Here is a 24,838-nt window from a genome sequence, read left to right on the forward strand (position 1 = left end):
AGGTAGCATGCCTTCATTTTGCTTATCTATTGAAAAAGTAAAGGATTTGAAGAAAGACTAGAGACATATTCACCTTGCATGAGGAGAACAAGCTGCCAATCCTTCTCTGTTCAGATGTGATAATCAGAAGTGATGACGATGAGGAAAGACATGCTGTCAATATTGGTATGTCAGCATGGAATCTCATCTCGTCTTCTAGAGATAAGATCTGCCTACTATTCCAGTTTTGTTATTATTATCTCACTGACACAGATCTTCTATTGCCTTTTTGAGACGATTTCACACTTCTGCAGCAGTGAGTTGGCAATCCTGTCAAGCTTTCAGTCACAGATACTGATCGTCTTTAAGAAATACCGTATTTACTTGGCTATAGGACCCTATCACCTATAGTATCTCCCCTTACATTTTGAAAGTCAAAATACGAAATTCTATAATGACTTTTTTCTAATTGAATATCTACATTATGTGGCATAAAAATACTAAGATAGGGTATTTTTAATCCCTTCCTAAACCAGTTGATTTTACGAAGTTCGTGCCTATAGCACCTTCCCCCAATTTCGAAAGTAAAAATTGAGAGAAAAAAAAAAGGAGGTCCTATAGTCGAGTAAATATGGCATTTCTCTTCTGATACCTGTTTCAGGTCTTGCACCTAACTAACATAACCCATATTTCGTTCTAGTTCTGATACTGCAAGTGAGGATGAATGTAATGTATAGCTAGGGTAAGTGTACTTTTATAATCTGTCTTCATAATATAATTTTAATCTTGATTGGTTTTCAGCACAGGTGCGTATTATAATCACCAGTAACTTTTTAATGGATTTTAGGATAAAAAAATTGGAGTATTATATTCGAGTAAATACGGTAATCCAGTATTAGTTTATTTTTGCCACAGTTTCTTAAATGCGACAATATGACATTATAAATAAGAGAAATGAACATATTAACACGTGAACTAATGCAAACAGCCTGTATGTACGTCATTACTATTATGACATCACTGTCATTTACTAATAATGTATGGCGTTATATATAATTTTGTGGAACAGAAAGATACAACTTCATACAGTTGTAACCTGTAATGTATTATACCATACTTTTGTGAAGTAGGGCTTATTAGTTAAAGAGTATTTCATAGAGTTTGTTGGGCTGTGAAAGCTCGATTATCTGTCTCACAACTCATCATTAGATTATCATTTTGTTCTCAACAACTATCAACTCAGCCACATTTCTGTATGCACTGAAAGCAATAGAGTAAGCTAAGGGAGAGATTCTGGGAAAAACTAATACATAACGAAAACTTATATTACAAATGCTTCATATCCTCAGTTCACACTTTGTGGTGGAAGTTCACTTCAAGATATGTTAGCAAATTACGAGAAAACACTAAGTGTATGATATCGAAACTAAAAGTGACAATTACTGTGAAAATGAATTTGGAGTTGGTATGATAACTACAGGATATGATCACAGTGTTTTAATTACTATACATACCTCAGTAACAAAGTAACGTATTAAGGAGATGTCTGTATCTCCACGTAACCAGCACTGTTTGATATATTTGACAACAGGCACAACACAGCCTCGACTTAAGAGATTCACCATGCGGTCAAGAAGCATTTTCCTCATCTCCAACTGCAAAAACCAGCAACATTTATTTCACTATTCCCTTATTCATGAAGCAAGTAACCTAAAAATTTATAACAGCTATTGTATGGTAACATTAAACTTGCCTTTGTTCAAGACGCATCCATGAAATGCATACGAACTATATGTCATATATTTAGGAGCTTCAACACTCCATTTCTAACATTTGGCTTAATATCAGTGCAAACACTATTCTCAGTGTAGATTATTTCATCTTTTATCGATGTTTATCTTTTTATTTTTTCATTTCTACGTTTCTTTTAAGCATATATGTAAGTTACATATTAACCTAGATCATATATGTAACAGATAACTCATCGCTATGTTAAAATCGGCAGCACTTTGAAAAGAACAACTACCAGGATCGCCACCCGTCTGACGTAAACGAACACGAGATGGCAGTACAGTCGCTAATGCAATTCAAATGGGAATTATGACGTGACTCCTTATGCAACAACTAGATAGCAGCATAGTAAACCTGACAAAAGTTGTTAACCTCAATGCCTATAAGGCCGACCTATCTGGGTATATATGATCTAGGATATTAATTACACCTATTATCTACTATGTATGTATATCAGACACTTGCCATAATCCATTAAACATATACAGTAAAATGTCGTTATAACGAACACCAGTACAACAAAATATTCAGTATTACAAAATTTTTTCCTGTTCCCCGCTTTTCCTCCATATAATTTAATGTTAAAATACAGTATTTCAAATTAACGAATTTCGTTCTTACGAATAAATTAGTAAGCCTGTAACGAAATAAAAATTTCGCTCACTTGTCAAAAAAAAATCTCGTTTTTAACGAAAAATGTTTTAAATATTTATAAGGTAAAATTCATCAGCAAGTACGGACATATTTTATATTATAACAACATTGCAATTGCATAGTTGCCACATGGTAATCAAATATCTAGCTAGCAATGTAGTATGTTTACTATGAAGCAGCTGTCTCTGAATTTTATGATAGTTTTTCATATAGTTGTTCCCTTGTTCTCACCATTTAGTTTCCTTCTAACAATCACAAATCACTAATCTCACAACATGGCGTCCCCAATCACAGCTTAGTAATCTTACAACATGCTTTCCAAACAACATGGCACCTCTCGTGCTACAAAGTATTTCATAAAACTTGAATTTTGTACTTTTCCTATGCCTTAAAATGCATTGGAAGTTCAGTTTTTAATTTTATTTAGGGTTATTTTTCGGACCTATACGCAAAACATGCGGAAGTTACTGCGTAAGTACAGGTAAATGAACAAGCATCCTTCTTTCCTTAAAAAATAACAATTTCGTTATAACGAAATTTCACTATATTGAAGTAATTTCATAGGTCTGTACGATTTCGTTATACTGATATTTTACAGTACTACTTTCACTAAATAAATCTGGAGCATTTAATTTGATATCAACAAAATGAATAACAATGTGGATTCAGACAATAAAAAATTATGCTTCTGAAACAATACTGTCATTATCAGTCATCTTCGTCGTTGTCATTATTATTGGGGTTCGATCCCAGGTGGTGACAGGATTTTTTCTAGTTGCCAAACTTTCAGAATGGCCCCAAGGTTCACTCAGCCTCCTATAAAATTGAGTACTGGGTCTTTCCCGGGGGTAAAAGGCGGTCAGAGCGTGGTGTCGACCACACCACCTCATTCTAGTGCCGAGGTCATGGAAAGCATGGGGCTCTACCTCCATGCCCCCCCAAGTGCCTTCATGGGATGTTACGGGGATACCTTTACCTTTTTTTTACTATTATTATTATCATTATTATTTACTAAGTAAATTAACTGATTATGAATATTATGCAATCCTGCGCTTACCCACTAACACTGTAATTGCATCACACCACTTTGTTCTGTTCTACTAGTGTGCTCTGGTAGAATTATATGAGTATTATTAAAACTTGATGATAATTTTTTCCTATTATATTTTTTGTAGAGTTGGGGTTTTTCAAGAAAATCTATTTTTCGTTATAAATATTATAATAATAATTTTTATTTGTTACTATAATGGTTATCAGCTGTGCCTTTACACCAAAGATCACGGATTCAAACCCCATCACTGAAAGGTATTAGCTTTTATTCATGTCCTAAATGAAAACATTTGTGAATTGCACTCCACATCAAAATTATAGTAAATTATAGTTATTTCAGAATGGAGAGTTCAATGCGAGAAGCTTGTGACAAAAGCCTCTTTAAAGGCATGGCTACGACTTTGACTCGCAAGTCTAAGGGGGGCCAGGGAGGGGATGTCGATTCACTACAGCTCAGTGAGAAACGTGGCTAGCCTTACCATCACAATAATATGTCATGATATATTGGTGTTCTGTGAATGCGCTACTTGTTGTGTGTTAGATTAATCAAAAGTGCATGCATGTGTGTGTTACATATTAATTTTGTTTAAAATGGCTCATACTGAGAGAACATTGAGGTCATTATTTGTAGAATTAAAAGAGAAACTGTTTTCAAGTTGAACATATGAAACAAAATGTGCTTACAAAAGTAGGAAATCGACACCAAATTTACATATTAAAATAGCAGATGGAGGAGGAGAAAATATAAATTTTCAATTTTCATGGTATAAGAAATATCCTTGGTTAACAGAATGCTCTGAGGCAAATAAGTTATATTGTTATACCTGTATTCTGTTTGGGGGTGAAAATGAGTGGTCATCATCTTCTTGTGGAGTCTGTGTCACAACAAATTTTGATAGAAAAGCCGAGAAGCATCTGCTATATAGAAAGATATAAGGTAAGCAAATTTTTTCAGCCTACCCAGTATTTACAACTTACCTTCAAAGTTATGGCTGACGAATATTTACTAAGTCATCTTTGAAAGCAGTAAAATATGATAAGCACAGAGAATATACAGTACAACATACCTGTACTAAGATTTCCAATTCATCTTGTTTCGATTCAAATAGTTGAATTAAGAGCTGAAGAACTTTAGGATGAAGCAGAAGATGACAAGTGACTACCTCATCCAATAGGGCCAAGTGAATTGGAGTGTGCTCCGTACAAAGCTTGAAGTAGCTTGGCTCTGTCACTGTGCTCTCCACCCAACGCACTACTCCAACAGAGACAACAGGGAACCTATGCACACAAATCCAGAAGTTATCCTAGATATTAAACACGTAAAACAGGCTTTAATTAAATGTTTTCAGCTTTAACAGCATCTGCCAACTTAATGATGGATTAAGATTTACCATATTTACTCGAATATAATATGCACCCCAATTTTTTATCTTAAATCCAGAAAAATACTATATACTATAGTATTTTGGCAAATACTGGGTGTTCATTTCAAAGTATGTCATGACGTCACTGTTGATGAGTCAGCGATTTGAAGCGAGTTTCAGCTTTTGTGTCAGAGAAGTTGCCTATTAATCAAGGCGTTCAATCTGAACTTGAGAATGTGTACGGTATAACTTGAATGTCGTAGCAACAGATGGCGGTCTGTATGGTCTGTGTGCTACCATAACCTCTTTCGAACTGTGTTTTGCGCGGCCAAGTCGTACGCAGGGTATTTGTTATCGGTTGCGTATGGCAACATTCCATAATACAAATCAAATGCTCCGTGTCCATGTTGACCATCGAAGTTAATGTCAACAAATACGTAAGTAATCGTCTTAACCCTCTCCCCATATCCCGACAGTAAGAAAAAACTCACTTCAGTACATGTTTCGAAACAGTTCACATACCTGCCACTACAGGCGTTACCGTACGTATCAGTAAGTACTCTTCTGAATGAACGCCGTACTTGCTAGGCAACTTCTCTGGCAGATAAGTAATACACCTCTGCGGAAGTGTAGGAAGATTGAATTCTCTAGGCTCATCGACTAGCCACGTGACAACATACAGTGAGCCATGACATACTTTGAACTGAACACCCAGTATAATACGCACCTGTACTTAAAACCATTTAAAATTAAAATTATAGTATCACGACACGTTATAAAGGCACTCTCATCTCTAGCTATACATCACATTCATCCTCACTTGCAGTATTCCAGTCAATGGGTGAGTTGATGTAAGAACACTGATTGATAATGACTAACATCATGCCATCCTTTCATCAGTGATTATTATTACTGATCAATTCTTTTTGTGTATTTAAAGACACGCAGTTGTTAAAAACTGTATACATAAAATCTTACAATAAAAGAAAAAAATGTCAGTAAGTCATTATCGTAGTTAAAAATAATTTTCGTACTAATAATGAATACTGACAAAAATGGACATGAAATTACAAATGAAAAATGCGCAAAAGACCAGAACCCGCAATGCCTATTTCTCTCAGCAGTTTCCTAGCAAGTATCTCGTGGCATAAATAGAGCATTAATTTAAATTTTATTCGAGTCTGGGTGCTTGCCTGTGAATATAGCATGCCATCGAATATAATACACATCCAAGTTTTCAAGACGACATTGTGTCAAAAAAAGGTGCATATTATAATCGTGTAAATACAGTAACTTGAATATAAAACTTGAGTTATGTTCGATCTTTAAACTCTTACTGAAACTCGTACTTAAATAGTGATGTATTAATCTACACAAACTTATATATAAAAGAAATACTACAAAGAGAGATGACTGAATTAACGTCGAACTTTATAGAGATATCATTTCATTTGACTTTCATAAAGGTATTTAATTAATATTAAATTACACTTCTTTTTACGTTCCAAATCTCAAAGCTACAATACCAATGTAAGATCTACTTTTCTACGCATTGACTGTCAAAATAAAAAAGCATTTCTTCATACAATTTTCATTATAACTATAGAGCCAATGGTTGTAATATCATACATACGCATGTAAGTAATACATTTCTTCAAACTCAACACACAATTTTTTATTATTGAAGACCTGCAAAATACTGTCATGTCACAAGCCCTGGAAATCATTACTTGTTTATTTTGTATGGCATCTTGCCTTGGGATATTCCAATACAAAAGCTGTTAGATTCCGTATTTACACTTACATCTACAAACTGAAGTTTCGAAGTATTCTACATTTCCTTGAAGTAAAAACTGATGTCGCAGATAAAAAAGTGTATTTATTTTTACATTAAAATAGACTAAAGACACAAACTAAAAAAATTATGCTACAAAAAACGTAAAATAATAGCATTTAATTCAGTCATATCCTTCAATACCAAGTTAAATGGAGAAAGAAAAGACTTCCAAATAAATTCATCTGGGAAATCTAAAAATATCTCAAAAGTGTATGATGTGCACATAACTAGTTTTTATTTTCACAGATTCGACACCAGAGACGATTATTTTTGCTTCTTAGATGAATCTTCAAACATGATGATCTGATGAAATCTGTTGTGTCATAACAAAAAATGAAGTTTATCTCACCTGATACACTGATACAGTGTGCTGAGTTCTGCTATCAATTCTGTAGATCCTTTATTTATGTTACAAATACTATGAACTTTTTCGATTGCTTGGATTGTGGCTTTCAGTTCGTCTTTATTGAGTGTCTTGCGGGCAGTCTGTCCCTTTTTGCCAGATGAAACCTCACACACACTAGCTGCATATGCCAATAGGTAAATATATTTTGGCTTGTGTTCTGGATTCAGTTTCACACCTGGCTTAAATAAGGAGTCTACAAGCAGCTCTGAAAGAAAATGTAATGACATATTTCATAAACAAAATTACTGAATGATATAACATTAAGAAGTCTAGTACATTATACAAAGTTGAACAACATGCACAACCTTATTTGATGCACAAATTACAGCAATGCTGTGCCTATGACAAAGAAGTGGGCTACAGTGGGAAGAAGTGCTTTTAGTAATGCCAGTGTCGTAGTCAACAGAATACCATGCAATTGCCATAGAAATTTACTTTAAAAATAATGAAAAGCATGGAGAGCGTTACACTTTGTGATGAGAGTACTAAGAAAAGGCTCTGATAAATCCAAAGAGATTGCATATAAATCACTAGTTCATCCAGTAATGGAATATGGTGCTGCATGTTGGGATTCTTACAGATTAGAACATTGGAAAAGATTAAAAAACGGGTTCTCAAGCGTTATCATAATAATTCACCATTAAAATGGGACACACTCATGGACAGGAGAACGCGAATTCGATTATGCACAATGTTCAAAACATACAGAAGTGAGCCTGCCTAGAGAGAAATAAAAAATAGATTGCAGCAACCAAATTACTCTTCAAGAAACGACCACTCATAAATTGAGGGAAAGAAGACAGGAGACAGACACTGGAAAGTTTTCTTTTCTCAATCGTACTATCAGGGACTGGAATGCTTTACCTGCAGACTTACTAAAGGCTTTACCAATAACCAAAAATGTATTTAAAAATAGGTTTAAGAACTTTACTAATAGACGACAGTATATTATACACACTATTTAAAGGGTGTAATTGATATTTTGTTATTTGAAGTGTTGTATCAGTGAAGAAGTGTGTTGTGTCAGTGAAGTGTGTTTCTGTCAGTGAAGTTTTATAGTTTATAGTGGCAGTGCAAAGTATTTGAACAGTGGAATGTTTTTGAAGTGTTAGTGAAATCAGGATAGAATAAGTGAAATGTGTCGTAGTTCCAGTCCAGTGAGTCAGTTGTCGGCAAAATGAGTGTAGTGCTGAAAGGTACTTGTGCAGGTATGAACATATCATACTCGCGGGTTTTACTTTGAAGTCAGGGTTAAGATACAAATTAGATTTATTTTAAATGTTATTTTAAGTGATCGTGCTTCATTTAATTTAGGATGCTCCGTGTATTATTATTATTATTATTATTATTATTAATTGCCATTATTGAGTGTATAATTAGTTACCACTGTCACTGGGTATATACCCATTTGCAGTGTGAATAAATACATACATACATTATTATGCAAAGGATCTTTTGTCTCTATTTCAGTCTGGGACATCCATACAAAGCCCCTAACCACTGAACAATAAAAAAGTGGTAAGATAGTTATGTACTAATGTATCATTCATATCATGATCAAAAAAAGCAAGAACACAATGTACCCTATCATGAGTGCAAGAAGTCTGCAAAGCACTATTTAGAAATCCTCAGTGATCAGCCATTAGACACACATTGACACTAAAAGTATAATGTTTGAAAGAATGGGACAAAGTGTTCTGAAGGACTTTTATCATGGCCTTTCTTGGATGCTTGGCAGCTGACCTATAGATCCTGAATAACATGCCCAACTGACCATTTTGAAGTGTCTGGGGAATGTAAACAAACAGAATTTCAATAATGGGAACCAGAAAACCTTCTCCCCTGACATCAGAAACTGCTTCACACTCACCATGAAACAATGTGACCTGGTACTGCATCACTCGGCAGCACAGACCAGTATATCTTTGAAAATGCTTATGGTTGTACCATTACCACTAATGGATATAATTACATTGGCCTGCTGAACGACTTTCTCATTCTGGAGCTGGCCAACCGAAACCTATCACAAATATGGTTCCAACAAGACAGGACAACTGCTCATACTGCCTGAGAGGCTATGGCCATCTTGCGATCTGGATTTTCCAGTCATCTGATTTCCGAACATTCCCTTGGACATGTTGAATCTTATAATGCAGGCTTCTGTTTGAAGCTTGGAGAGATATGTTGCCCACAATAGTGGACACCTAGCCAACATTATATTCAATAAGTCAGATTTTATGTCCATAATATGAAATGGGTATATCTTTGTCTGTGTACTATCGTCATTTTTCAATATCATCATCATCTTCAATCACAGATTAGGTCATTAGACCTGTTCTGACATCAGCCCATTGCTTCCATTGTAGGTCTGCCTACATCTCGCCTTGCTTCGAACATCTTTCTTAATTCATTCTGTCTATGTGATCTTCCCAGTTCTGTCTATATGTTTCTATTTTGTCTGATATTGTAAATATTTCAAGATCCTGTCTAATTTCTATGTTCCCAATTATGTCTTCCCTTGTACAGCCCTTAACAGAACTAAAATTTCATTTCTGCTGCTGTTATCTTACTTGGATCTTATTTTTTCTGTATCCAGGATTCAGAAATGTAGAGTAAAACTTTTTTCAATATATTATTCTAATACTTATCATTGCTGTGCCTGTAAAAATTACTATGTGATCCGAAGTCAACTTTATATGAGTGAAAAAACTTCAGAAAAAAATTTGTTTGTGTTTATATCACTGTGCTAAAACATTGTTACTTCTTTGTTATTTAGCAACAATGCAAATAATATCAACTTTTAATCTAGAGGAACAATTCTAGAGATCATTCTGCTCCTTTCCATGCACACAACTCATTTTTGCAAAATGCGCACATAGCCACTTTTGCAAGTACAGCGACATTATGTCATGTTACCTCATTTATATGCTACTACATACAGGATGCTCAACCCTGTAATATTTCGTCTATCAAATAAAAAAGTAAAATGAGCATTTTAGGTATGGTACAATATAGGACAAAATAATTCTAAAGATGATAGAATACAACTTCATACAGTAATACTGTAACACTATTTTTGCTTTCTTAACAAGAATAGGTGAATTTATATGAAACTAACGAATCTCATTCATTTTGATCTACCATGTAACATTTTTCCACAAGGTATATCATTCTTTTTAATCAAATTTCCTAACTTAATATTCGATATATTTTATAAATTTCGGACAATCTAAAGTTTTGTAACTGAATTTCTCAGGCTATTTGCATATTATTATAGTTTCATCTGTGGATATTTCGATACAATATTTATCTGCTACTGATTTTAAATTGTGGATTGACCTCTGTAAGTTATCTCCTGAGGAAAAATACAACTTGATTGTTACAAGTCACTACAGAAGCCAGCCTCCATGACAGCATATATTTCTTTATTATTTTTTAACCACTCCACCAAATACATTTCTTCATGCTAACTCACCAAGAAACTGAGGAGTCCGAACTAAGTCTATAGGAGGTGGATCTAGTGCAGAGTAGTTCCGGAATAAAACGGTGATATCAGCTGGATTAAGGCTGTTGCGTGATAACATTGATGTGAGTGCTTGACAAGCTTGCGGGTACCTCGCTGCACCATTCAATGCCATTGTGATGGGTGTTACATCATGTTGACTGAAAAAAAGAGAGAATGTATATCTACGATGATATAATGGTAGCAGCAAATTTCTGACGTTTTAGAACATGAAAAAACAAAATAGCTGGGTAATGGTTACAAGTTGAATTGCTGTTTCTAAAACTTGAAATTTTGTCACCAATAAATGAAAGCCGAGACATGTGTCCTCTTACTTTCATTATACTTTCAACAAATTCCGAAACAAATCTGTAATGTTGATGTAACAACCTCTCCTCATTAATGTTTTTTTTTTTATTATTTTAGTAGGTTATTTTACGATGCTTTAGCAACATCTTAGGTTATTTAGTGTCTGAATGAGATGGTGATAATGCCGGTGAAATGAGTTTGGGGTCCAGCACCGATAGTTACCCAGCATTTGCTTGTAATGGGTTAAAGAAAACCCCAGAAAAAAACTCAACCAGGTAACTTGCCCCAACCGGGAATCGAACCCAGGCTACCCGATTTCGCAGCCAGATGCGCTAATGGGCTCTCCTCATTAACATTTTGTTTACTTTCTTTCTTTTCTGTGTTAAATCTAAAGGTGAAAGTGACCGAGAGGTAGACGATGGAAAAGATGGATAAACCAAATTACGAGAAACCTACAGGAATGAGGATAAGAATGGAAAGAAATGTACTAAGGAAAACACGGAAAGATAGAGGTAATTGGAGGCATATTTGAATTGATCTTCCAAGACAACACAATAAAAGGATGATGATGAATAAAATTATATCGAGTGAAGTACACCATTTCAGTCGTTTTCATTATTTTCTCTTTCTCTAAAGGGAACAAAAAACAACTGTATGTTTTTAGAAAGCAGGAGTGGGGTGGGGGGGGACTTTTTGTTATACACTCACTAGTCAATAAAATAAATAATTAATATTCTTAGAAGATGAATCAATAATGTCAATTTGTCATCCATATTTGTTGCGGTTTTACTAAGCGGGTCAGACATTTCATGTTTATGTGTATGTATAAACTTTGTACAGATGAACACATTATATAGACAAATGCCTGGTTTATAATACTCGTACTTTAGCATATGCAATTTGTTAACCTATTCAAGTAGACATGAGAACGTTATACATTATAAAGAACCACAGATAACAGGAGAGAGTTGTATATTTTTGTAAACAGTGAATATATTATTTCTTTCAATTATGCAAAAGTGGAAAGGCACTTGATGAACTGTCAAAATAGTGTGTGTGTCACATGTCCATGGCTGTTATGCGTATAGTTAGGATTTATATGCACTAAAGGTTAAGAATGACACAGTATAGTTGAATGGATGTGGTATTAGATATCAATTAGGAGGATTTTTAAGCCTGGTTCACAAGAACTAGACAATGCATTCTGTAAACTGTGTGCTGATTTGTAGGTGGCAGTAGGAAGATTAAAGACTGTTAATGGTACCAAAGGGAAATAATGAATGACAAGAATGGCATCTAAAAGCATTGGGGGGCATGGCTTGTATCTTTATAAACTATACCCAGTAAAACTATTAATTTTTAGTATTGTGGCGGCAGGCCGGAATATTCTGGCCATGTTGGGGAATGGCATGCGGGAAGGAAGGCGAGGGGAGACGAGACTCGAGCTTCGGCGGGCGCAGAGCAAGGGGAAAGAAGGCTATGGGACAGCGCAGCAGAGAGAGCAGGGGAAACATCCGGAAACAGATTGTTGTGGAGGTCTAGAAATTTCGCGATGCAGAACATTCTAGACGATCATAGTAAATAAATAACACCATTAGCGAGTCTTCAGAAGTCAATCTACACGTGAGTTTTCGAGCGAACAAGGAAGCCAGCCTTCGAGACCGGGGTTTGACATGAGGAAGACTGCGACTGGTAAGACCAGAGTTCAATGTGCAGTGAACTTGAGTCTGTAACTGTGGCAGAATCCAGATGAGTGCGACGTATCCGGAGGCTTGGGTTCGATGTATAGTGAACTGTATCTGGAAGCCTTGGGTTCGACGTACAGTGAACTTGAGTGAGTGAGCTACAAGAACTAGCCAAGGCGAACGAACTGTGAACTGACAGTTTTGTTCTACACATAGTGCTTTGTGAACATTAGTTGAAATGAGTACATTATTGTTCTTCTCAATAATACACGTGAATTGTCATTGTCGCTGTGTGGAGTGCAATAATGACTACTGTGTTGCTGTGTTGAGTGGAATACATATTGTTGACAGGGGTGTGGTTAAAGGTAGAAATAAAAGTCACAGTACATATTGTGACAAGTGCACCGGGGTTCGAACACGCGTCCGACGAAACGCTGGTACAGGGAGCGTCTGGATGCTGAGAGGGTAGAGGGGCGGTGTACTACTGCGACGCGCGAGGGGAGGCTGCGCGTGCATCTGGTACTGGCAGAGAGGAGAGGTATCTGGATTGTTCGAGAGTGCTATCTCTGGACACGCGTCGAACTTTCCAGGCTACATCGCTGTGGTTATAAAAGAAGAAACACAAGTGAACTCGGACAGTGTGTGATTCATGATTAGTTCAGTCAGTAAGCCAGTGAACAGAGCAAGCCAGCCAGTCTTGTGTACCGGAGTTCGACTTGAGTGTGCGTCCGCAACTGTGTGAGCATTAGAAGGCCTGAGTTCGAGTGCAGTGGACCGCAGTTGGAGGGACCTGAGTTCGGGTGCAGTGGACCGCAGTTGGAGGGGCCTGAGTTCGAGTACAGCGGATCGTCTCTGAAGGTCTGTGGTTCGAGATACTGTGAACTTGAGTGACTGAACTAGAAGAACTGTGAACTGAGAACTGACAGTTGTGATTTGTAAATATTAGTTAAGATTAACAGTTCATTGTTGTTCGTAATAGTCCAAGTAAATTGTCATTGTCGTCAGTGGAGTGCACTAACGAATACTGTGTTACTGTGTGGAGAGCAAATCCTATTGTTGAGATAATAAAGTTACATTGTTGTTGAGTTGAAATAAATTTACAATATAAATTTGGGCTTTAATTAGTATACAGTTAGAACAAGCAACAAAATCGATTAGTGGTGGCCCAACTCATACACAATAACCAGATCATCCATTGCTTCGTAATTTATTTATATCGAAATTATATGAAATCAGAATCTCATGGGAAATCTAAATAGTAACGAAGCATATAAAAACAGTGACTTACTTTTGTTGTGCACAGCGAGTTATTTCTTGTGATAATCGCTTCATGTTTGACCCTCCTTTGAGTTCTTGAGAAAGGACTTGCAACAGCACTTGACTATAAACATATGTATGCTGACCATGGCATACCATTTTCTGCAACAAGTTTACTGTCATGTCATTATAAAATCTATCACCAACAAATTTATCAGAAAATAATTTATTATAACAAACATTAATGAAAAGACATATGTGAAAGTAAAGAAATAAATTATCAAACACACAAAATTTTTACAGTAAAGCCTGCCCTAAACTGCCATTGAACGTTTTTCTAGGCTAAATTAGCAGACCTACAATCCATCCACAATATTTTGACAGTCAATCACATGGATGTACAGATTTCATATTTGCCTTTTACCAAAATATCATCTCATAATTTTATTATGGTGACTGCGATTGATAAATTTTTGTCTTCATTTCACATTCGTAGTGCTTGGTAGTAAACAATGAGGTTCCAGGAAGAAAATGACCATATGTTTATCATGGAGGCAGCTCACTATTCATAAATTGATGGATGAATTACATAAACATTTATAATAAAACTTAAATAAAGCGACTTTTAAAATAAACAAAAATAATAATTTCAATAAGTAATTTTGACTAATGTATTATTGAAGCTTGGTGGTTATGGTTTATTATATAAGTTACAGGAGAATGGAGAAAGTTATACAACACAGAACTGCACGCATTATATTCTTCACCTGACATAATTAGGAACATTAAATCCAGACGTTTGAGATGGGCAGGACATGTAGCACGTATGGGCGAATCTAGAACTGCATATGGTGTGTTAGTTGGGAGGCCGGAGGGAAAAAGACCTTTGGGGAGGCCGAGACGTAGATGGAGGAGAATATTAAAATGGATTTGAGGGAGTTGGGATATGATGAGACTGGATTAATCTTGCTCAAGATAGGAACCAATGGCGGGTTTATGTGAGGGCGGCAATGAACCTCTGGGTTGCTTAAAAGCCAGTAAGTAAGGAAATATTGTTTTTTTCTTAGGTTATTGTATTTAGATTAAAAAAATAAGTTATTATTAATATTAGAGGAGAAAAATTCGTTCCGGTGCCGGGGATCGAACCCAGATCCTTGGTTCTATGTACCAAGTGCTCTAATCATTGAGCTACGCTGAAGTTCAACATACATGTCGAACTTGGAGTCAGACCACAAAGGGAAAAATATTGGAGGAGGAAGATTCAATCCGGTGCTGTGGATTGAAGTTCAGTGTAACTCAATGGTTAGAGTGCTTGTTATGTAGAACCAAGAACCCGGGTTCGATCCCTGGCACGGGAGCGAATTGTTACCTTAACAGACATCGAAAACCATGGTCTGGCACTTCAGGAGTAGTTGTGATTTGTTAGTTTCAAGCTTGCATAATGCCGTGGTATTTCTGTAAGTAATTAACACTAACTTTATGGCATGGCACCTCAAGAATTCTGCTGCACTGATTCGCTAATTTTAAAACACGCTCAGGCATAACACTAGCAGTTTGCTAGAAGAGGGAAATTATTACTTTTCGTGTGTTCATGAATCTTGAGTCCAGTTACATGCCATAGATTTTATTTCAGTTTCAACTAAAGAATGTGAATTAGCATTACTGTAATGAACGATATCTGTACTAAGAAAAGAAATACTCTTCCAGTAAAAGAGTTCCTATGCTTTTGTTTCTAAAAAGCGTTGGGTCAGCAGTGACAGCATTTAATTTTTTGCTTTATAAGCAATTGTGGCTGCGATCTATAAGGAGGTCTGCAGAGGCGGATGCATGGCGAAGAAAGTAACTTTGAAAAAGAAGTGCAGTACGAATCCATACAGAGACTAGTCTGACCAAAGAGATTTCAACAGTACCACCTAAAATTTGTTTCCAACTACAGCACTGGTTACATTACTTTATAAGCAGTGGCGGCTCCTGCATATTTCTTAAGAGGAGGAAAGACGTTAACAGCACAAAATGACACCTTCTTGAATGAAACATGCTACAAATTAGCCTACATGCATACATGTAAGACCAGATACTGTTGGGGTTGGCCTTCCCTTTTGTATAGCAATAATCTGTTATTGTAAGCTGAGTTTCCTAAATTGTCCAAAATATAATATGTTTTCACTTCCATTCATTGTTGAATAATTGCACAAATTAACAATTACAAGGAAATTCACAACCTCGCAGCATTTTTCGCGCACACTACAGCATCACACGTGTTGGAAGAGACTAGCTACTTACACGTAACCGGAACCGTTTTACGGAAATCGGAATGGGAAATAATCTGATTAAAGCTAGAACACTGCACCCAACCACGTGGTCTGTGTTGCCACATGTACGTACATTTTACAAGTTCAGTATCACATGATTTTGAAGAATGTCAGTTCTTGTAAAATCATACTACCATTATTGTTCAAAGCTGCCGGTGGTCGATTAATTTTTTATGTTAAAAATAATGTAGTTTGGAGTACTTTCATTTTTCAAATATATTTGTACAAAAACTGACAACTTGGCTGTTGCCCTGTCTAGTAGACAATGAATGGAAGTGAATTTCAGGGGGCAAAATGATCTGCAATAATAACGTAGAACTACTTCCTTTGTTTTATATAAACCCGACTTTAACTTTCAAATATCCTCGAAAGTTTCAAACCATGAATATTAGCCTATATAAAGTGCAATTAATAATATATTTTGATTTATAATTTTAAAAAACGTTTATATGATGTCTTTCATAGCTTTGCGTTAAAACTATTTTTATTGTGTCTCCTTCTAGATGTGTTATAGTCTGGTTGAATGCAACATCGCATGATTGCTGCACGACCAGTCAGTTTCTGTCTGCTACACTATTTCCCACCCATGCACTGATTCACAGGAGGATCTCCTCCCTAACCGTTCATTCACTTGCTTTAAAACTCTGCTTCTTTCTCTGGCCGCTAGTGCGCTGTTGTCTATGTGTGTTAACTGCAGTAAAGGAGGAAAGGATTGCCTTTCCTCCACACAAACAATCTCGCATCATTCTCACAGTTTTCTAGCAGCACATGAGCGCACGTCGATTAAAACTCGATCAACCGAGGTTTTCTGATAGCTGTGAACTTAAAAATTATCGAATCTTTCTCGAATTTCAAGGCACACATTTTATTTTGTGTTTACTTTCAAAAGAAGAAAAATGTGAGGAGGACGTTCCTCCCTTCCCTCCTCCGAGGAACCGCCACTGTTTATAAGTCACTTTCATTCAACAAAATAAGAAGAATGTAATAGAACTGATCACAAATTGAACAACATTTAAAGTGATGTTTCGTTCAACTTACTGTACACTTCAACGTAAAGTAAAAATCTTCAGTGTCAAAATTCAATACCTGAAGCTCTGTGTAAATAGTTACACTACTCAATTATATGACCGGTTGACCCTACTATGGATGAGTGTAAATCACAGTGTTTTTAAATTGGATATGTGGTGGACAGACAGTATTGGAATGCTTGCAAATGATTCCAATGCCTGAATAATCAAGTGTGGCATGATGATGATGATGATGATGATGATGATGATGATGAGGAGGAGGAGGAGGAGGAGAAGGTGGTGGAGGAGAAGGAGGATGATGGTGACAAGACAGTAAATAAAATGACTTAGCTTATTGAATGTGACATACTTACTGCACATTCTGAAATGCTATTCTGCCAGTCTTCTGAGTTCTGTAGGAAGCTCGAGATAGTAGTTTTTAGTACTCGTGAAAATACTTCAATCTGCTGAGCAGCTGTCGATATACTTGTAATTTCTCCCTGGAAGCCCGCATCTGATATTAGCTGCAAAAAAGATATGTAAGGAAAACATTACTTCCTGTTCCATGGTTATCATAATCTTATTTAATCCTATACACATCAGTTAATTTCTCTGACAGAACAAAGTATGTGTTACTGGTAAGTTAAATTAACTTCAATATTCTACAGCAGTGGTATTTAACCTTTTTCCTCCCCGTACCCATAGAGACACTTTTCCACTCAAGCCTGTATGCCCAAAGTTGTTAATTCAAATGATACATAACTATATCTAAACTTAATTAAACTCAACAATATTAATGAATTATTAAATCATGTAGTTTTAGACTATAAAAAAGAGAATCATGCCCTTAAATAAATAATTAAAGATACATTTCGGATATCAAAGAAAAGAAAAGTTATATTACATTATCTCCCGCATTGTGGCCCAAGGCATCCTGCCCAGGACTCGCATTATGGAATGCGCACTGGTTCGAGTCCTCAAGAAGTAAGAAATTTTCTTACGAAATTTCGGCCTACAGGATCGTGATGCACTTGGGGATCTTTGATAGGTAGCAAAATCCGGTTGCGAAAGCCAGCTATAACAGCTGGGGGGATTATTGTGCTAACCACACAATACTTCCATTCTGGTTAGATTATCATCCACCTCTGCTTCGGCATGTGAACGTGAGGCTAGCAGGAAGCTGGTCGGTCTGGGCCCTTAAATGGCTGTGGCGCCACGGATTATTATTATTATTTTTACATTATAAATTTAAGTGGTTCTGTCCTCTTAATGTGATGCCAGAAGTCTTCTGAATGCCAGCTCCTCGATTCTTGACCGAACCTTCGTGAGTGTATCAGAGGTGATTCTGGATTCAAGCGATTTCTGTGTTTTGTTTTGACTGATGACAATGCAGAGAAACCCTGCTCACACAAATGAGTAGCGGGGAATGCCAGAAGATGTGAAATGGCAATGTCACTAAGTTCCATAATATATACTCTTTGTGAGCATAACACCAAAAGTCACAGATTGACAAGTTTTTTAATTTTATTTTCAGTGCACTATTAACGAACATTTCAGTTTGAAGGGGAGTTCAAGGGAATTGATGGCTGTGATGGAAAACGGATTTGTAATTCAATTATTAGCCCTGATCATTCATGAAACATATAGTCTTAATTTAAATTTTACGTACCCTCTAAAAAGTCTTTGCATACCCCTGGTTGAATACCACTGTTCTACAGTGCACACATTTTATCTTCTCTCACTTGCATGTGTACGGCACTGCCACATCCGCTCTACATCCGCAACCAGGGGAAGATAAAATGTATGCACTGCAGTAACATAGATTAATGCACAGCCTTACTTGTTTCTTAAAAATTCAACAATAATCTATGACATATATGATATATGTGGCACTTTAACTGTGTAAACATGCTCTCAAACACATATGACATGGCTAAAAAAAACTACACTACATGAAATATCAATATGATTAATAACACTTTCTCCCTGTTCCTACACTAGAGATTTTGTTCTTAACCCTAGCCATACCCATTTTTATTTTTGGTTGCAATTATCTAGGCCTTTTAGTCAGTTTAAAACTGAATTCTGTCAAGTAACATGCTTTGGAAGTCCAAAAGAAGACGCAATAGCAATTTTTTTATTAATAGAGAAAAATTCGTTCGGGCCCCGGGAATCGAACCCAGGACCCTCAGCTTGGTGCGCTGAATGCTCTTACCATCTGAGCTATGCAGAGACCCGATCCACAGTGCCGGCCGAACTCTCCTCCTTTGTATTATCATTGTCTCAGCAAAGCTCAGATGGTAAGAGCACTCAGTGCACTAAGCTGAGGGTCCTGGATTGGATTCCCAGTGCTGGAACAAATTTTTCTCCATTAATAAAAATATCTATGTGATGACTACACGTAGTCATTTTTTCCCCCAATGCCACTAGGTTGTCATTTGACATTTCTGGTCTCTCCTGCCAATGGCTTATTTATAACTCACTTCTGAGGTTGGGGCACCTGGAAGTCGGAGTTATGCTGGCCCAGTGATATTATGATAGAATGAATATGAAGTGCCAGGAGAGGTCTTAAACCTAAACCTAACCTAATTTCTAGACCATGGACGAACACAGGAACATTTCCCTTTACGGAAAAATTCCTGTGTACTAACCGGGAATCGAACCCAGGACCTCATGAACTGTAGTCAGAAGCTCTGACCACTAGCCCATGAGGCTGGCCACACATAGTCTCACATATATACCTCGCCATCCTACTTTGAATATTGTGTAATCAATGACTACACAAGCGATTTCTTTATTAAAACATGGGTGAGGTATGCACTATGTTAGTTGTGTTCCTGCTGTCAATGATTTCATTGTCCAGCAAATAGTCTGAAAATGCAGACAACTTACCATTTTCTCAAGAAGACACAGAATACATATTAGAAGAGAAATATCTGTCAGAGATGATCAGTACCTGTGACAAAGTTCATAAGCATCACTATATACGATTGCTGTAGAAGTATGAAATCACCTCGAAAAGATGATGGAGGGTCTGTGTCATAAGAGAAGAATAAGGAGAAGACCAGAGAAAATCAAACAAGGATTCATTGCTCACACATCATCATTAAGCAGAGTGTCTTCATTTCACTCATCAACATTAAAATCACATTGCTGTTATTTCAGACGTGGCTCCTCTTTGTTTACATGTTAGACTGGCCACATTGTAAAATCTACACATGCTTGCTAACGAACAGAACAGTATAAGCTTTTCACTCTGTGTAAGGTATTGTTTAGCTCCACTGGAGACTATTCGATGCAGCAGAAGCTTATGTTCATAACAACATGGGTCCTATTCCGAAAAAGTATGGTCTAATACATTACAAGTGTACTGAGCTGTAACTAATAGTTATTAGTAGAACTGTGTTCCACAAAGGTTTCTTGTACATTTGTACTTTATTACTCCATACTTACAATTGCAGAAGTGATTTTTCACTGTTCTGCTGTTCTATGCAAGTATTAGTATTAATCAGTCAGTCTGTTGTAATTTGTACAGATTTCTCTACGACTAAAGAAATGCTAATAGCTTCGAATACTGGTGAACTTTTTCGTGTAATAGTGCACTGTTAGTGCAAGTTCACTGTTACTGCTTCGTTTTCATCATCATCATCATCATCATCATCACTTGCACTACAGCCCAAGGTAAGCCTTGACATCTTCAACAATTTTTCTCCATGTCTCTCACTCCTGTATTTTCCTTCTCCAATTCTGAATTCCGATCTGTACCAAATCTTCCGTCACTTTGTCCAACCATCTAAGTCTCAGTCTTCGTTTTCTGTACCCCCACTACTTCATTCAATAAAACTTTTTTGGGCGTTTCTCTTCCATCCATCCTCATAACATGTCCTAGCCATCTTATTCTTGAGAACAAAAACCAAAAACCACATCAACTGTTGCCCTAGAAATTGAATGTAATATTCAACCAATCAGACACTATATATTACAAAAGGATCTAAAAATACACTTAAAATTGCAAGCCTCATCCAGATCTCAGATGTTCTTCAAACTGTCAGATGATATCCTGTGCAATTTCTATAAAATAAAAAAAGAAGAAATACCAATCTATATCCCAGACACACTCATTGCTAAAACTCCAGTTGTGAACGAAATTCCTCCATGCAAATGGGTGATTCCAGAACATAGCATACAAATTCCATGAAATCATTCCAAAATGATCTTCCATACATTCTTAAGTTAGATGCCATGGAACTACTCTGCAGCACATATAAGGATCACCTTCAAATTTATACAGATGGATCTCTAAATCCTAATAACTGGACATCAGGAGCAGGGTATTATATTCCAAAATATCAAGAAAGTTATTTCCTACCATGTTCATCCTCCTCCAGTCTTGACACTGAATTGCTAGCTATTGATGCTGCTCTTCAGTGTGCTACTCAAATTTCTGAAAAATCTATTTGCATACTTAGTGACTCCAAGGGGGCTATATTTAATATAATTAAATATGTACCAAACCTATATGCACATAGAATTATTCAAATTCAGAAACAACTAAGTAAACTAAGAGAACTCCAAAAGGAAATAACATTTCAATGGATACCTAGTCATTGTGTTATACCTGGAAATGAGAAAGTCGATAATATTGCAAAACAGGCAACATATTTGCAACCAAGTGATATCTCTATCCAGTGCTTTTGCTTCAGTAAAGTCTCATTTTACAAACCTATGGATCAACAATTGGCTCTCTTCTGACAAAGGAAAAATTTTACAATCTATACAAAAGAAACCAAATGACCTGAAAATGTACAGAAACTTGCCCAGACTGTTCAAACATTTTTAACAAGAGCCAGAACAGGTCACATTGTCACTCAATTGTACCTACACCGATTTCACATTTCTGATAATCCTACTTGTCTGTGGTGTAATAATCATGATGAAGATCTGGAACACATTCTTCTATACTGTCCATCCATAAAAGAAGTAAATTAAAATCATCAATACCAGTTGCAGAAGAGACAGCTCTGCAGTATATATTGACTACACCCCAACTCTGGCTACTAGCAACAGGCATCTATAATGAACACCGATCAAAATACCCCTCATTTCTCGTGAAAAACAACAATTGAATAGACTACAGTGGACTATAGTGGACTTTATGTTGTCAGCAAACAGCTGGATACATTAAGAAGATTGATTGATTATTCTTGAGAATTTTATGGTGGCAATTATATCATGGTCTAAAAACATTTCGTATAGTTCGTAATTATATCTCCTTCAGTTACCTCTATCATTAACTGGGTCATAAATTCGTCTAAGCATCTTTCTTTCAAAAGATGTAAGATAATTTTTTGCTTCGTTTTCAGTTAATATAATACTACTTTGTTACGGTTTTCTATTATTTTACTTACCACAAAACATATCGAAGAGAAGTAAGAAAAGAGACATTGTTCTAAGTGCTAGAGAACAAAACACACTTATTTTACATTAGTTGATATTGTCTTTAATATTTCATTAGTCAGTAGTCTACTAACAGTAAATGTAGTTTACTGAATATTTACTCTGTTAAAATAAAGTTACCATATTATAGATCACAGACATAGTCGGAGTTATGGGGGAACATTGCCCCCCCCCCCCAAACTTTCTCAACTCTTTTCTTTTTCTATTAACTTTAGAAAATATTGAATTCAAAAGATTTTTATTGCTTTTGTTTATGATTAAGTTTCTGTGCTTAAATTAACGAATTAATGTCTTCAGAGCATGTGTCTGGGTTATGATATTTATTTTAAATTTCAAGAATTTCTATACCTCATTGAGGAATGGAAGCAATGTTTCTTTTGTAACAGCCTTTACTCATGTATTAAAAGTCTGCAGGTGTTCAGGCTGCCCTGGGGAGAAATATGAATAACATACTGCACAACGATGCAGAAAAAAGAAAAGTGATCCCAGTATAATGTGTAAACTTAAAGACGAGAGATTAAGTAAAATAATTAGAATTTAAATGTCATATGATATCTTTGGGAAGGTAAGCTTCATATAAAAAAGTTTCTGTTAGCACTGTTACATAGTGTTACTGATGCATGCATGTGTTTCTGTACGAGAGAGAAAAAGAGGGAAATTGTTTTACGTTATGCCCTACTATAATTTGTAGCAGACCTACAGTTCAAGCCCTATACAATTCGGTCCAAAACATTGCGGATATGAATGTAACACTGTAAGAAACATGCCCTCCGAAAATACCTTTATTAAATGATCATATTCCGATATACTGTACTGTACCATGGTCAAGCTATAATGGGGGGAGGAGTTAAATGATGTCCCACATAACCCAGTTATATGGGGATTCTATGGTTTTGCTTTGTTCCCTCAAGGAAACAGTTCTCTCTCTCTGCCTATGAATTTCACAGAGCCGAGCATATGACAGTGATGATACATGACAAAGCAGCTAATTGTTTACTAAATGTGATGACAGTGCAAGTGCATAATGTCATCAGTAGCCAATAATGAGACGCAGATATAGATCAGAACAGATGAGCATTGGTTCTCTTCACTGTCGAGTCCAGATTCATTCTAATATCACCTGATGGAAAGGAATAATATTATGAAGGACTGGACGAAGATATTCCTCTATGAGAAGAGCACATGTCGCCAATGCTCTTCTGTTCATATGTGATGTTGATCAGACGTCATACTAAGTACAGCCTGCAATGTTTACTGAAGGTAGAGGGTTATAAACCAACTTTGACAAGAGAAATTCCTCAGCAGGGAGAAGAAAATACTAATTTTAACAGGAAAATGATTTAACAAGAATTTATATTGATATTTTAAGTAGTGTTGCATTTGCTTTTTGCAGGCCAGTGTATTGTGACTCAAAATGTAAGTGAATTAATATACAGAGTGGTCCACACCTGTGAGTAATGGTTAGCACGTCTGGTCCCAAAACCAGGTGGCCCGGGTTCGATTTCCAGTCGGGACAAATTACCTGGTTGAGGTTTTTTTTCCGGGGTTTTCCCTCAACCCAATATGAGCAAATGCTGGGTAACTATCGGTGCTGGACCTTGGACTCATTTCACCGGCATTATCACCTTCATCTCATTCAGATGCTAAATAACCTAAGCTATTGATAAAGCGTCGTAAAATAACCTACTTAAAATATATATATAGTGGGCCATCGAAACCTGACGATTTTAACATACAAAATTAATACAAGATACAAATTAAAGTTTTAATGCTGTTATATAACAATAGGTTACTGAATGCCATTTTGGAACGTGACTTCATTATCTAAATATCTTAAATGGCCCCTACCACTTAAGATACATTGATGCAGTCTGTCACGCAGATTCTGTATAGGCGACTGCACCATGTCATTTGGTATGCCTGTGATTTCCTCCTGTATAGTTTTCTAATGTAATTACACTTTAGACTTCAGATAACCCCAAAGGAAGTAGTCACATACTGATAGATCAGGAGAACGTGCAAGCCATGAAATGTCTCCTCGTCTGGAAATCACATGGTTTGGAAACATTTCTTTAACTACTGTAATGGATACATTGGCAGTGTGGGCTGTAACCCCATCTTGTTGAAATCAGATGCCGTTGAGATTGATTTCACGATAATGTAGCTCTGGAGTAAAAAATCCCCTAACATCTCTATGTATTGATCAGAAGTCACTGTTACAGCTTTAT

The 24,838-nt window shown here is 36.3% G+C and overlaps 1 protein-coding gene across 4 annotated transcripts in view; it reads right to left on the minus strand.

The window, feature by feature from the left end:
• The window catches only part of TH1 (negative elongation factor complex member TH1), a 44,738-nt gene that overhangs the window by 4,131 nt on the left and 15,769 nt on the right, over nucleotides 1-24,838 (minus strand). For 3 of the 4 annotated variants that reach the window (XM_069830877.1, XM_069830876.1, XM_069830875.1), the window contains exons 7-12: nucleotides 17,528-17,677; nucleotides 13,866-13,996; nucleotides 10,557-10,744; nucleotides 7,025-7,286; nucleotides 4,542-4,752; nucleotides 1,494-1,634 (exon numbers count right to left, since the gene is read on the minus strand). In XM_069830877.1, coding sequence (XP_069686978.1) covers nucleotides 1,494-1,634; nucleotides 4,542-4,752; nucleotides 7,025-7,286; nucleotides 10,557-10,744; nucleotides 13,866-13,996; nucleotides 17,528-17,677 — 1,083 coding nt within the window. The remainder of the gene's footprint in view (nucleotides 1-1,493; nucleotides 1,635-4,541; nucleotides 4,753-7,024; nucleotides 7,287-10,556; nucleotides 10,745-13,865; nucleotides 13,997-17,527; nucleotides 17,678-24,838) is intronic. The other variant, XM_069830878.1, reaches the window with a different exon arrangement.

Source organism: Periplaneta americana, chromosome 7, assembly GCF_040183065.1.
Source record: "Periplaneta americana isolate PAMFEO1 chromosome 7, P.americana_PAMFEO1_priV1, whole genome shotgun sequence".
Classification (NCBI taxonomy): domain Eukaryota; kingdom Metazoa; phylum Arthropoda; class Insecta; order Blattodea; family Blattidae; genus Periplaneta; species Periplaneta americana.